This window comes from Acinonyx jubatus, chromosome D1 (genome assembly GCF_027475565.1).
Source record: "Acinonyx jubatus isolate Ajub_Pintada_27869175 chromosome D1, VMU_Ajub_asm_v1.0, whole genome shotgun sequence".
Classification (NCBI taxonomy): Eukaryota; Metazoa; Chordata; class Mammalia; order Carnivora; family Felidae; genus Acinonyx; species Acinonyx jubatus.
The window spans coordinates 58,876,305-58,891,159 of NC_069390.1; the positions used below are offsets into that span (position 1 = coordinate 58,876,305).

The 14,855-nt window shown below is 50.9% G+C and overlaps 1 protein-coding gene across 6 annotated transcripts; it reads left to right on the top strand.

The window, feature by feature from the left end:
• The first annotated feature begins 630 nt into the window (after positions 1-630).
• B3GNT6 (UDP-GlcNAc:betaGal beta-1,3-N-acetylglucosaminyltransferase 6) lies at positions 631-12,536 on the top strand. Of its 6 annotated transcripts, none has more exons than XM_053203727.1 (4): positions 631-667; positions 4,424-8,693; positions 10,775-10,907; positions 12,006-12,536. In XM_053203727.1, exon 2 carries the CDS (start codon positions 4,424-4,426, stop codon positions 5,558-5,560), a length of 1,137 nt encoding a protein of 378 aa, XP_053059702.1. In that variant the 5' UTR covers positions 631-667; the 3' UTR covers positions 5,561-8,693; positions 10,775-10,907; positions 12,006-12,536. The 6 variants fall into 6 exon arrangements, with proteins under 6 accessions (XP_053059702.1, XP_053059700.1, XP_053059698.1 ...); XM_053203725.1 differs by lacking the exon at positions 631-667 and having other exon boundaries at positions 4,208-7,416; positions 8,555-8,693; XM_053203723.1 differs by lacking the exon at positions 631-667 and having other exon boundaries at positions 4,208-7,082; positions 8,555-8,693.
• The last annotated feature ends 2,319 nt before the right edge of the window (positions 12,537-14,855 follow it).

Below are 14,855 nucleotides of genomic sequence, written 5' to 3' on the forward strand. Positions count from 1 at the left end.
TTCTTGGCTCACTCAGGTTCCCTTCTCCAAGTCTCCTCTCTGTGTTTTGTATGCACCACATCCCTTTATAAGTATTCAATATCTGGCTCTCCCAAGAGACGGTGAGCTCTTGAGGACCAAGTCCAAGGCCGATTCACCTCTCTCCTGACCACTCACAGTGATAACGGGATGAAGCCCTTGACCATCTGCCCAATTCAGCACGCTTGGATGTCATTAATGTGTTTAGAAAATATGCCCGTACGGACATTTTACATACAATTCACTCAACAAAGACTTTAGAGCGTATCCTATGTTAACAGAACAGATCCCAGGCCCTGGAGTTGCCCTCCGTCCAGCAGGGAACACTGATCATCACAATACAGCATTATTTCAGTCAGGTATTTGCTGGAGCGTGCAGGGCAGCCGTGGGTGGAGTCAAAAAAACCAGAAGAGATGGCATTTAGCTCCACGGCAAAGGGTAAGCAGTCACTGTAGGAAGGAAGCTTATAGCTGTCCCCTATTTCACCCTCCCTCCAAGGAGGAGGAAGGAGGTCATGGATTGGTCAGATTCAAGAACACTGAACTGAGCCAAAGTCCTGGGGGTTGGGCCTCCACATGCAAAAGAAGGGGTTAAAGGTAAGTCCCAGTCTGGGGACGGCTCCTGTCTCTTCTCTCTCAGATACTCAAGGTAAGACGGGGGCTTGGGCTGCTTCCCATCGGCAAGGAGGTGCATTTTCTCCCCTCCTCACACCCCTCCCCCTAGAGGGTGAAGCAAGAACCAGAGGGAGGAAGGGGCAGGGGAAGGAACCAGGACAAAGCTTCCGAGTTAGGGCTCCATGCCTGATTGCCTACCATATCCGCTGTGCATATATTCCCCAGGAATACCTTAAGGTGGTAGGGGGCTGGTGGATGACCCAGGATCCGTGTTCCATTCAGCCGTCTCGGCATCAAACCAGAGGAGGGAATAACCAACAGGAACTTTGCCTGTTCCTGGGAAAATAAAGAGAACCCCAGGCAGAGTGAATGGCATTGCAAAGGAAAGCAAACGTACGCGTAGAGCAATAAACGGAGAAAGAAAGGCGGTGAGAGGGTCACAGAGGAACTTCAGATAATCCTACGCCGCTCAGTAAACTTTCTTGTGTTAGTTAATTGCTAATATTACTATAGTCCCCATTTACTGCACACCGTGTATAAGTCAAAGTGCCTTATACGGATCAACTCATTTCACCCCCTGAGGCACCAAGATAAATTAACTTGCCCACGTTCCCACAAATGAGGAACCTGGGGTTCTAAAGGGATACCTAAGTGGCAGGTGTGTCCTCTTTTCCCACCTTTGCCACTCAGCAGCCATGGTAACAAGGACACATGTTCCACTGAGCTGGTCGTACCAGGTTTCCTGCACGAGGTAGTACTTGAGCTGAGTCCTGAGAGACAGGGGATCGGGGCCAGCAGAGCCCCTGAGAGCCTGAGGTGGGAGCACCCCAGGAGACCTGGAAGAGCGCATTGAGAAAAGGGGGGAAGTCCAGCAAAAAGAACGACAGGGGACACCCAAAGTTTCACAGCGGCCGCATCCAAGAACAGGGTGTGGCAAACCAGCGCCACCCTCAGGATTAGACTACGGCCCACCCTGCTCGTTACTCATATGGAAAAGTGGCCAGGATTCAGCTTCCTGGATGAGCGTTATCAAAGTAAATGCAAGTTTCCTTGACACGAGAATTACTTTTTCTTTCGCGAAATGGTTCTGGGCGGAGAGAAAAAAGACGGGGAGTGCTTTTCCAATTTTGTTTTTAACTAGCGTTTGTATGGCCCTTCGGCGTCAGTAATATTATTTTCTCGCTCGCTGTGCCGCCGAGAGACGGGTGTTAACTTTCTCAATTTTTCAATTGAGGAAACGACCTCTCACAAAGGCCCACAGCTAGTGGAAGCAGCCGGCTCAAGCCCAGCTCCTCAGGCTCCAAAGTCTATTTTCATTCGTTCTTTTATTCTTTCGTTCACTGAAAAGAAAAATGTGTCGCCTGCCACAAATGTGCCAGGAACAGGATAAGCCACTGAGCGTATCGCGATGACAAAATGGACTTGGGCCATCTCACTGTCTCTCCCGTCTCAGGGCATCAAACACTGAAGCAGGAATTCAGTAGGAGCTACAAGATCCTACGTCTAGTATTTCCAGTGGGACTCAGTGATGACACCCACACTTTTGCAGCGTTCTCTCACTTTTTTGGGTAGTTATTGGCACCTCCGTTATTTCACCGAACACCTGCTTTGTGCCCATCTCGCGCTAGACGTGGTGCAGGGACTATGTAAGACGCAAACGCTAGAGCACAATTCAATCCGGTAACACCTACGACGTGCAAATGACTCAGTCTGAAGATATTTGTCGAGCACGGGCTTTGGCAAACTATCCGTTCGACAAAGATTGACTGGCACCCTGATAATCATAATAAGTAACCTCTGCTGAACACCTACCATGTGCCGAGTAGCATGCCAAATTCTTTATACACATTGCCATTTAATCATCATGGTGAACAACACAGATGTCATACCTGCCCTCAAGATGCTTACAGACTAGGGAGGAAGATACACTTTTTTTATAATTTTATTTTATTTGAAAGAGAGGCAGAGAGAGCAAGTGGGGGAGAGGGGCTCTATCTCACGACCGTGAGATGATGACCTGAGCTGACATCAAGAGTCGGACGCTCAACCAACTAGACCAACCCCCGGGCACCCCAAAAGAAGATACACTTTAAAACAAATAATGTTCTGGTTTCCTTTGAGCGACGTTAAAGCCTAGCCAAGGACATTCCTATTCAATGGACCCAGAGGCTGAGGAGGCTGGGCAGGTGTTAAGCAGGCAAAGGAGGGGGGGGGGGGTCCGTCCAGGCAGGGGAGCTCCAAGGTAGAAAGAGATAGAAAGAGCTTTGCCAAGCTAAGGCTGTGACTTGGCTGATGGCCAGGGCAGGTGGCTGACAGAAAGCTGAAGAAAAGAGCATGAGGAGTGGCATGAAATCTGCACATTCACAGGTACCCCCAGCTACTGTGGAGGAAGGATCTGCTGAGAGCGAGAAAGCATGTGGACAGAACTTCGGGTTAGCCTGTTGATAATGGGAATGGAAGTGGACAGGCTGATGAAACACTTAGGCGTTAAAATCAAACAGGCTTGGGTGGAGGGATGAAGAAAAGGAAGGAGTCGGTCACGGTTTGGGGCCTGAACAAAAACCACAGTGGGTTGTGGCACTCTGGAGCAATCCTGGGGACGAAGATGAGAGCTGAGGTTGCACCCAGGGTGGCCGTGGAGCACCACACAGAGGTGCTTGGTAACAGGTGGCTGGTTGGACATATGGCACAGGAGCTTGGAGGTCCTAAAGCAAAGGAGACGTCTAGGACAGGACCCTGGGGACCTCCCACTCTTAAAGGTGGAAAGAGGAGGAAATGACCAAAGGGAATCGAAAGACGTGGCGAAAGAAGGAGACAGAAAGCCAGAAGGGAGTGGCATCTCTTAAACAGAGACAAGTGTGTTTCAAGGACAGGAGCCGGTGAGACAGGATTTAGCAGGGAGTAAATACAAAAAAGGCTACTGTGATCTGGGATTTGTCTTGAGGGGTTCTTCATGAAAGCAGGGCTTGAAGTGCCCCTGGGCAGGCGGGGGGAGTTAGATACACAGAAAAGACGGCCTGACCTGGCATATTCAGGGAACAGAAAATAATACCAGCATGAAGAAAAAAAAGGAGTGGGGTCAGAGGATGCCAAAGAGGTTATAATATCGCTGACTGGCCACTTTATGCTCATTTAATGCTCCCAACAACCCTGCACAGTAGGAATCTACTAACCCTTTCTTACAGAGAACACTCAGTCCTAGAGATCTGAAGTGACGTGTTCAAGAGGACACATTAAGTGGTGATGCCAGAATTTGACGTGTGTCTGAGTCCACTGCTGTCACCTCAGGCTTCCTTGACTAAGGTGGCAAAGGAGGAAATAAATCAGAGAGGGGCAGGGCTGACTGGGACAGAGAGGAGGGAATAAGGGTGGAGAGATTTGGATGCAGAAATTCCAGGGTATGGAGTCTGGATATAAGTTGAGGGTGGGGAGAGTCCGGGCTTCTGGCTGGAGTAACTGAGTGGACGGTGATGCCATTTACTGAGGTAGGGAAGCAGGATAGGAATTCACAGGACGATGAAGATTTTGGCTTTGACGTGAGTTCGCTGGGCCTGGGTGGATTCGCCAGGGGGGATGTCAGGAGACAATGAGATTCTGAAGGTCAGAACACTCCAGACTGTGGGAGACGTGAGATGCTTTGGGGTAATCTTGAATTGTGGTTTCCCCTTAACTTTGTAGCAGCAAAGTTGAGAAGGGGCTGGTTCCGGGAGAGACGTGATGGGGCAAGGGTGCCCTTCTGCTGACGCCGAAGATGGCTCCTGGCTCACCTCTGACTCGGTTTCCCCCACAGATGGCTTTTCCCTGCCGCAGGTCCATGAATCCTAAGACTCTGACCTTCTTTCTGGTGGGTGTGAGTTTCTTGGCCCTGCACCTATGGTTCCTCCAAGCCTCCAGGTCCCCGCAGGAGACCATGTGGGACGGATCTGTCGAGGCCACCCCTGCTGCTCCTGTGGCCACGCAGCCGTGGCTGTTCAGCCCGTGTGTGGCCAACGACTCGGCCAACGCCACGGACGACTTCGAGCAGCTGCCGCAGCGCATCCAAGACTTCCTGCGGTACCGCCACTGCCGCCACTTTCCCCTGCTCTGGGACGCGCCCGCCAAGTGCGCGGGCCGGCGCGGGGTCTACCTGCTGCTGGCGGTCAAGTCGTCGCCCGCCAACTACGAGCGGCGCGAGCTCATCCGCCGCACCTGGGGGCAGGAGCGCCTGTATGGCGGGCGGCAGGTGCGGCGCCTCTTCCTACTGGGCACGAGCCCGCCCGAGGACGCCGAGCGCGCCGAGCGGCTGCAGGCGCTGGTGGGGCTGGAGGCGCGCGAGCACGGCGACGTGCTGCAGTGGGCCTTCGCGGACACCTTCCTCAACCTCACGCTCAAGCACGTGCACCTGCTCGACTGGCTGGCCGTGCGCTGCCCGCACGCGCGCTTCCTGCTCAGCGGCGACGACGACGTCTTCGTGCACACGGCCAACGTGCTCGGCTTCCTGGAGGCGCAGCGGCCCGACCGCCACCTCTTCGCCGGGCAGCTCATGGACGGCTCGGTGCCCATACGCGACAGCCGGAGCAAGTACTTCGTGCCGCCGCAGCTCTTCCCCGGGCCGGCCTACCCGGTGTACTGCAGCGGCGGCGGCTTCCTCCTGTCCAGCCGCACGGTCGGGGCCCTGCGCGCGGCCGCCCGCGACACCCCGCTCTTCCCCATCGATGACGCCTACATGGGCATGTGTCTGAAGCGCGCGGGCCTGGTGCCCAGCGGCCACGCGGGCATCCGGCCCTTCGGCGTGCAGCTGCCCGGCGCCCGGCAGCCCTCCTTCGATCCCTGCCTGTTCCGCCAGCTGCTGCTCGTGCACCGTTTCGCGCCCTACGAGATGCTGCTCATGTGGAAGGCGCTGCACAACCCTGGGCTGAGCTGTGGCCCGGATCACAGGGTCTCCTGAGGACGGGTGGGGCGTACTGGGGGAGGGTGAGCAGCCCCCGCACGTGATGCGTCCCGCGCTGAGAGCGCATCTTTCCTGCTCTGGATACCTTCTATCCCACCCAGCTCGGTGCACCCGAACCCCAGCTGCACACTGGAATCACCTGGGGGGGGGGGGGTGGTGCAAAAGCCTGGCTCCTGGCCCCACCTCCAGAATCTCTGATTGTGTTGGTGCCGGGTGTCCCCGGATACCTAGGTATTTTTTAACTTCCTCGAGTGATTCGAGTGTGCAGCTAGGAATGAAGCCCGCTGGGCAAGGGATGTCAGTTGCCCCTCCAAACGCGGCTCCACTGCCCCTTCTAGGAGCCTGCCGGGGCCCGCTCCTGCCCTGAGTCCATGTGGGCAGTGGAACAAGGGAGGGGCGAGGAGCCGGGGTCCGATGTCTCCTCTTGGGTACGATACACGAGCTGTCACGTCCATCGGTTCCTCGACAAGTGAGTAGACACGCGGCTCAGTGAGGACAGTGACTGATCCAGGGCCACGTGGTCATTCCCAGTCAACACACCATTGTGGTCCCCTCCACGCCCACCGACCACAGCTGATGGCCGCCTCTAGTGGTCTCGACTATGCACACCAGCGCCACCAGCCCTCCCACCCAGAGGGCAGAGACAGGCTCCCTGCCGGTGTCTGGGCCTGAGGGTTGGTCAGCCTTGGGGAACCAGGCTGGGGGGTTCAGGGTGGCGTCAGCGTGGGGGTCAGCAATGGTGAAACCATGCAAGACAGTGATAGGGGAATCTGGACACTATTTGGGAAGCCCGTGGAGGGCGACGTACAGAACTGTGTTGGGGGTGGGAGATCAGATTAGTAGCCTTGAGGGACAACGGTTAGGGAGTGTGCGGAGGTGACTGGAATCGTGGATATCAGTTAGGAGGCCGAGGGGTCAGTGATCGGGACTCTGTGATCTCCAGGAGCTTTCAGTCATCCTGGCAAAGCAGGAGGATCAAGAAAACGGCCTAAGGGTGAGGCAGAAACATGTATCAAGGTCCCAGCTGGGGGAGACGGACAAGAGGGAATGACTTCAGGAAGGAAGGAGCCCAGATAGGAAGTCAGGAGGCTGACCAAACGCCTTCCCTGCCCTTAGGACAAGGTCCGTTCCTCCCCACCGGCAGACTCATCCGGGCGGAACCACTCACGCTGTCCCTTCGCTTCTGTCCTCCCTCTGCGCTTCTGCACAAGCACCGATCCCTTTACGGGAAGTGTCTTTGAACCACCACCGTCCCTGTCTCTTGCGTCATGCAGGATGCCTGCGGGGGAGGCTGCCAGCTGTCTGCCAAAGTCTGCTACTCCCTCCCTCCTGGGCACACACCTAGACTACACTCCCCAGCCTCCCTGGCATTTGGGCATGGCCATGTGACCAGGCTCTTTGATGAATGTGGTGTGGACGCCATGAGGACCGCACTTGAACCCTGCCGCACCTGGGCTCCCCTTCCCTTTCCCCTGGATTGGAACATGGATCGGCACGTGACCCCGCTCTGACCTTGCAGGTGAGGACAACCCTCCAGGCCTACCTCAAAACGAAGGACTGCTCTACCCAAAATGTCCTAGTGCCGAGGTTAAGAAACCTCTTTTTCCCTCTGCAACAACCCGGAGTCCACCCTGAATCTCCAACAGACCTTCACTCAGCTCCCGATGCGTATCCACCTGCCTCAGTGGTCACCTCAGCTTGGATGTGCGGCAGGCACACCTCAGGCCTGCCTCTCCCCCGATGTTCCCATCTCAGCAAATGGCACTGTCATCTCTCGACTTGTCCACGCCAGGAAGGGGGCGCTGCATCTCAAACTCTCCTTCTCTCTCCTACCCCATCCGGTCAATCACCAGGTTGGTCTTACCTCCAAAATATCTCTCCAGTCAGTTCTTGTCGGTCCATCTTCTCCATGGCACCAGATGGCCTGGGTTCCCACCAGCTCTTATGTGGGCCTCAGCCAGGGCCACCTAGGGATGCACTCTCCACCCTACAGCAGCCAAAAGGCAGATCTGGTCATAATTGGGCCCCCTCTCAAAATCCAGCCCTATTGTCCTCAGATACAAAGCAAATGCTTTCTGAGACGGGCGGTTTGACCTGCTTTCCTTTGACTTCTCCGCCTGGATTTCTCCCCACTCTGCTGGGGCCTCTTGAGGTTCTGTGTACTCTCTCTGGCCCCTGGGCCTTCCAACAAGCTGTTCCCCTGCCTGAAACACTTTTCCACTCTCGCTTCATTTGATATAAGCTTCAGATATAAGATAAAGTGTCACTTCCTTGGAAAGGCCTTTCCCAACCCCCTCCTAGTCCCAGGGCACAGAGCTCCTCGCCCTACCTGGTTATAGCTCTGTGAATTCCCAGAACCCCCAGCATCTGCTGCTGTGCCTGGAACAGTGCTGTATTAGTTTCCCACTGCCGCTGGGACAAATTACCACAAACCTGGGCACTTAAACCCACGCAAATGTATTGCCTTACAGCTCTGTAGTCCAACACAAGCTTCATGGGGTTAAAAATCAAGGTGTTATTAAGATTGTATTCCTTACTGGAGCTCTAGGGGAGAATCTGCTTCTTGGCCTTTTCCAACTTCTAGAGGCCCCTTCCTCCATCCTCAAAACCAGCATTCTTGCATCTCTAACTCTCCTGCTCCTCCTTCCACTTTTAAGGACATTGGGCCCACTTGGATAATCCAGGATTATCTTCCTGCCTTAAGATCAATTGATCAGCAACCTTCATTCCCCCTCAACCTTATTTCCCTGTCCCTACTTAACCTAACCTATTTATAAGCTCCCGGGATTAAAACGTGGACTAGGACCATTATTCTTCCCACCATGGTGTCCAATAAATATTTGTTGAATAAATGAACAATAATAAATAATAAGCTAAAATTAATAGATGAGCAAATGTGCTTCCTTCACACAGACCTCCCCGGGGCAGACTCTCGTGCTAGACAATTATCATTAATCCTGAATTCCCTTCTCCTTTCTCCCATTTACCAAGAGCTTGTAACAGACAAGAAAATGAGAATGCTGAGGCCAGGAGAAGACACCTTCCTTATTCTCTAGAAAGTCTGAATTCTGTGCCCTGACGACTTCCTCCCATTTCCCTGACAAGCAGATGGATTATCTCCACTTTACAGGTAAAGACATTGCAATTCAGGAACTTTACAGCTCAGAAGGTTTAGAACTCTGTAGTTATGGGCCTGCTGTGTGCCCCTCCAGGGTCCTGGTCACCCTGTCTGGGTCCAGGTGTCCCTCTGGGTCCCGGTCACCCCGTCTCTGAAGCTGAGCTGCTCTCGTCATCAGGCGCAGCGAAAAGCAGCAGCCCGCAGAGCCCTGGCACCACCTGTGTCACCTGGCCCTCAGAGCCACCTGGGCGCCACTCACCCCGCTGGTTTCCTCAGGCTCTTGCGACCCACAGCCACCAGGGGGCGCGCCCCGCACACGTTTTCTGCGCGCAGGCTGGCTGCAGGTCCTTGGGTACGTGTAAACCTGGGTCCTGGGACCTGTGCTCCCAACCACCGACCCGACCCGACCGGACCGTTATGGCCAGCGCTAATTGACAAGGACCACATAAGCAGAGAAGATGATGGGCTTGTCTCACAAACATACATGCGGAATCCTACATAAAATGCCATCAGACAGAGCGTGATGATATGTAAAAAAAGCATAATATATCAGCATCTAGATGGGTTTATCCCAGAAATTCCAAGTGGTTTATTTAGTATTAGAAAAGCAATCAAGGGGTGCCTGGGTGGCTCAATAGTTGAGCCAAGGACTCTTGACATTGGCTCAGGTCGTGATCCCAGGGTTGTGGGATGGGTCCACCCATTGGGCTCCGTGCTGAGCGTGGAGCCTGCTTAAGATTCTCTCTCTCTCTTTCTCTCTCTCTCTCTCTCTCTCTCTCCCTTTGCCTCTCTCCCCTGCTCAGGCTCTCTTTCTCTTTCTAAAATAAAAAATAAATAAATAAAAGTGAAAAAAGCAATCAGAATGTATGGATAAAAAAGAAATATGTGTCCGTGTGGTATATCACATCAAGAGAAATGTATCTCCAACGCAGGAGAATAAAATGATACAATTCAACATCTATTCGTGATTAGAAAAAAAATCTTTGTAAAAGGTGAAAGCATTTCCTTTACGATTTGGACTAAGGCTAGATGTGCCCACTATCGCCACAATGTTCAACATTGTCCAAGACATCTCGAGAGCACAGCAAGGGAAGATAAGGATTCAAAAATATGACTTGAAAAAAGAAAGAAAATATTAAACCTCAGAGGTTTGCAATCCTATCGGATCCAAATTCCCCATTCTGTAACAAATTAATGCCATCCTCCGTATCCCGAAGTGAAATTCTTGGATAATATAATCTGTCACACGTGTGTTTTCAAAAAAATCAACATAATGCTTTAATTTTAATATGCGATTAATAAAAGAAAATACTTTAAAATAAAATAATATGAATTGTGATGTGTAATTTCTTGGGCACAACAAAACCCTCACAAATTTTCTAATCTCCCAACCAGGGGGCAGTATACCACACTAAGAACCATTAGTCTATGCAGAGAAAACTCACCGAAACACACACACACACACACACACACACACACACACACAAATCCGACATATAATTGATTACATTAATTTGATAAAGCACCAAGTTTTCCAGATACAAAATTGACATACAAAAATCAATTTAATTTCTATACAGTAGTAGTAAGCAGTCAAGAAAAGTTTTCTTTTTTTTTTTTTTTTTTAGTTTGAGAGAGAGAGAGAGGGAGAGAACCAGCAGGGGAGGGGCAGAGAGAGAGGGGAACAGAGGATCTGAAGAGGGTTCTGTGCTGACAGCAGAGAACCCAAGGCGGGGCTGGAACTCAGAAACCCCAAGACCATGACCTGAGCCGAAGTCAGAGGTTTAACCGATTGAGCCACCCAGGCCCCTCAGGAAAAGGCATCTTTTAAAAGAAGAGATAAAAAGGTACCTAAGAATGACTCTAAAAGATGTGCGAGAAAATTTTAAAAAAATTATTTGAAGAGGTTTTGTTTTTTAGACGCCCCTGGGTGGCTCAATCAGTTGGGCGCCCAACTTTTGATTTCTGCTCAGGTTGTTATCAGGTTGTTAGTGGGATCCAGCCCCATGTCGGGCTCTGAGCTAATGTCGCCAAGCCAAGCCTGCCTGAGATTCTTTCTCACTCTCTCTCTCTGTTTTTGCGATGTTTTTTAGTATGTAAATTAACGTGGAGAGACAGCATGTTGTAAAGCACCTCTGAGTCCCTGACTGCCTTGCATCCTCACGTCAGCCAGGGAACGGGGATTATTACCACCGCCCTTGGCCAGATGTGGAGACCGAGGCCCAGGTAGGAGAATGACCCGCTCAGACCTCCTGCCCGCCACTCCCGGGCCCTGACCGCTGCCCTAACCGCCATGCCCGATGCCAACCACACCCAGACTCCAGAGCTGCTGCTGCACCAGCCAGAGGCTAGCGCTCGGGCTCCAGAGAGGAGGGGGCAGACGGCACTTTGTGTGCACGCAAACACACACAGCCATGACATCTTTCATGCCTTCAGTGGGAGGAAAACCTCCTCAGCCGCCCCCATCTCCGTGGCCCTGGGAGTGGGAGGCGGGAGGTGAGGGGGGAGCTCGCAGGTCAGGCCCACCTCGGCTTCCTCGAGCTGCCCCTTCCCTGTCCCCTTCCCGGCTCGCCACCCATCCGGTTCCAGAACCCCACCTGGACTCCCACCCCGAGGCTGCCAGGGGCGACTGCCAATCTCTCGGCGTTCAGTCAAATCATAACGGTTTTTAGAGATGGCCCCTCTCCACCCTGGGACCGTCATTTACAGAAGTATTCTGTAGTGTTGGTGACCCTCCTCCTCCCTCCTGTCTAGACTCAGCCTGGCCTTTGAGTTAACGAACAGGCTCATTACCATAATTTTCCTGGTAGGAGAGCGGTCTTTCCGGAAGGTTCATTCTGATGCTCCCGAGAACCCAGAAATGACATCAGTCTGTAAAATGTCATCCTCTATTCTTTACTCCTGCTCTCAAGAGTTTGAAGTAATAGGATAGGAGATTGGATTTGTATTTCAGAAAGTTCATTTGGCTGCAGGGAAAGGGCTCTGAGGGGCAGGAGGGGGGCTGGGGAGAGTGAGGAGATGGGGAGCAGGGGAGCAAGGAAGTGCCTGACCTGGGAGGGACAAAGGAGTGGAGGGAGCCCAGAGGTCGCGGCAGGTGGAAGGGACAGGGCTCAGAGCCTCGGAGTGTTAGGAGAGGGCACGGGAGGGGGCGTGCTTGTCAGGACAGAGAGGAAGCCTGGTTCAGGTCCAACCCAGTGACTCCACAGGGCTTGGGGACGGTCACAGTCCTCATAAGGGGGCTCTGGGCTTTTTGGGAAACAGTCTGGCAGTTCCTCAAAAAATGTCACATGGTGTTACTCTATGACCCAATAATTCCATTCCCAGGTATATACCCGGAAGAATTGAAAACACGGGTCCATACAAGCCCTCATACGTGAATGTCCGTAGCAGCATTATCCTTAGTAGCCCCAAAGTGGAAAGATCCCAAAGGCCCAGCAACAGCTGAATGGATGAGCAAAACGTGGTAGAATATTATCACAGCAGAATATTATCCAGCCATAAAAAGGAATGGGTGTGCTGATCCACGCTACAACACGGATGAACCGTGCCAGCGTTCTGCTGGGTGAAAGCAACCAGGCACCAAAAGCCACATATTGTATGATTCTATTTATATGAAATCTGCAAATTATATGGATCTGCAAATCTGCAGAGACAGGAAAATAGATCAGGGGTCGCCAGGCATTGAGGGGAGGGACGACGAATGGGATGATGAAAATATTCTGGAACGAGATCATGGCGAGGGCTGCACGATTTTGCAAACAGTCTAAAATCCACTGACTTACCCCTCAAAAGGGTGCATTTTATGGTATGTAAATTATATCTCAATAATACACATTTTATTTCTTTGTTTTTAAATATTTTACTGTTTATTTTTATTTTTAATTTTTTTTAACGTTTATTTATTTTTGAGACAGAGAGAGACAGAGCATGAACGGGGGAGGGGCAGAGAGAGAGGGAGACACAGAATCGAAAGCAGGCTCCAGGTTCTGAGCCATCAGCCCAGAACCCAATGTGGGGTTCGAACTCACGGACTGCAAGATCTGACCTGAGCTGAAGTCGGACGCTTAACCGACTGAGCCACCCAGGCACCCCTTTAATGTTTATTTTTGAGAGAGAGAGAGAGAGAGAGAGAGACAGAGTGAGAGTGGGGAAGGGACAGAGAGAGAGGGAGACACAGAATCCGAAGCAGGCTCCAGGCTCCGAGCTGTCAGCACAGAGCCCGATGCGGGGCTCGAACTCACAGACGGTGAGATCATGACCTGAGCTGAAGTCCGACGCTCAACCGACTGAACCACCCAGGCGCCCCAGAATAATACACATTTTAAAAGATACACTTGGAGATGTAGCAGTCTCTCCATGCCCCTGCTCTCCCATTTCCACTCCTCACTCTCTCCACCTCTTTCCACCTGCCCCGGAGGAACCAGCCTCTTCCAAAGATTCACCTGTGCTTCCTATATTTCCTTTGCCCAGATGAGCAGATACCTCTGTGTGTTCTTATATTCTCTTCTTTCTGACATGAAGAGCAGCATACTATATTGACGCGCTTTGGGCCTTTGCCTCCCCCTCCCCTGACACTTAATAATGTGTCTGGAATTGATGCCACATCGATTCAGAAATCTTCCTCAGTTATTTTATTTTATTTTATTTTATTTTATTTTATTTTATTTTATTTTATTATTTTTTTAAAGCTGCAAAGGTCTCCATATGGCTCGGCTGTAATTTATTCAACTAGTCTCCCCATGTATGATAGATTGTTTCCAAGATTTTGCAGTAAAAAATTATGCTTCAATAAAAAGCCTTTTGCACATGTGTTTTCACATTGCTGGAAGCTTATCTGCAAAGCAGATCCATAGAGGTGGAATTGCCAGGGGCGCCTGGGTGGCTAAGTCGGTTAAGCGTCCAACTTCACTTCAGCTCAGGTCACCGTCTCACAGTTCATGAGTTTGAACCCCGCATCGGGCTCTGTGGCTGACATCTCAGAGCCAGGAGCCTGTTTCAGATTCTGTGTCTCCCTCTCTTTCTGTCCCTCCCGCACTCACGCTCTGCCTCTTTCTCTCTCTCTCAAAAATAAGTAAACATTAAAAAAATAAAATACATAAATAAATAAATAAACACTAAAACAATTGGGAGGGGGTTGCTGCCTGGGTGGCTCAGTCGGTTAAGCATCCAGCTTCAGCTCAGGTCACCGTCTCGCAGTTCATGAGTTTGAACCCCGCATCGGGCTCTGTGCTGACATCTCAGAGCCAGGAGCCTGTTTCAGATTCTGTGTTTCCCTCTCTCTGTGCCCCTCCCCTGCTCATGCTCTGTCTCTGTCTCTCTGTCTCTTTCTCTCTCAAAAAATAAATACACATCAAAAACAAAAAGTGGAATTGCCAGGGGAAAGCATAAGCACATGTTTAATTTTGTTAGGTAGTGCTAAATTTCTTTCCAGAAGGTTGCACCAATTTGCATTCCGACCAGCTATGTACTCAAATGTATTCAAATGCCTCACCAACAGAATGTGTTGTGATGTTTTTCATTTTTTGTCAGTCTGATAGGTGAGAAATGGTATCTTTCTCAGAGTTGTTTTAATTTGCCTTTCTCTAATTTTCAGTGTCCTTGAACGTTTTTTTCCAAGGGGCCAATTTGTCTGAGGGCCAATTTTTATACCGTTTTTGGTCAATGGTGTGCCATGCCTTTCCCCTCATTTTACTATTGGGTTTTAGGTTTTGTACCTCAATTTTGAAGAGTTACTTACGTATTAGGGAGGTCTGCCTTTTGTTTGTGGTATGATGTTGTGAATATTTTCTTCTAGGAAGTCATTTGTCTGTGGATTTAGTTTATGGTGATTTGTGTCAGGCAAAGTTTTTTTTTTAACTTCCATGCAGTCAAATTTGTCAGTATTTTCTTTTGTGGCCTCTGGGATTTGAAACATCATCAGAAAGTCTTTCCCAACACGACACCTAAAGAGGAAGTCACCCATGTTTCCTTCTAGTCTTTGTATGGTTTCAGTTTAACACTCAGAGCCCTAAACCATGTAGTTTCTTTTTATTGGGTGGAACATATGGGTCTATTTTTTTTCCTTTTTCCACGTGGCTACCCAGTATCATTTATGAGAAAGTCTATCTTTAGTATGTAACAAAGGTGCATCTCAAATCACTGGGATAATGATATACTTGGGTCTATTTCTAAATT

Coding starts and splice junctions, on each gene's coding strand:
- B3GNT6 (XM_053203722.1), top strand. CDS start 4,385: ATGGCTCCTGGCTCACCTCTGACTCGGTTTCCCCCACAGATGGCTTTT.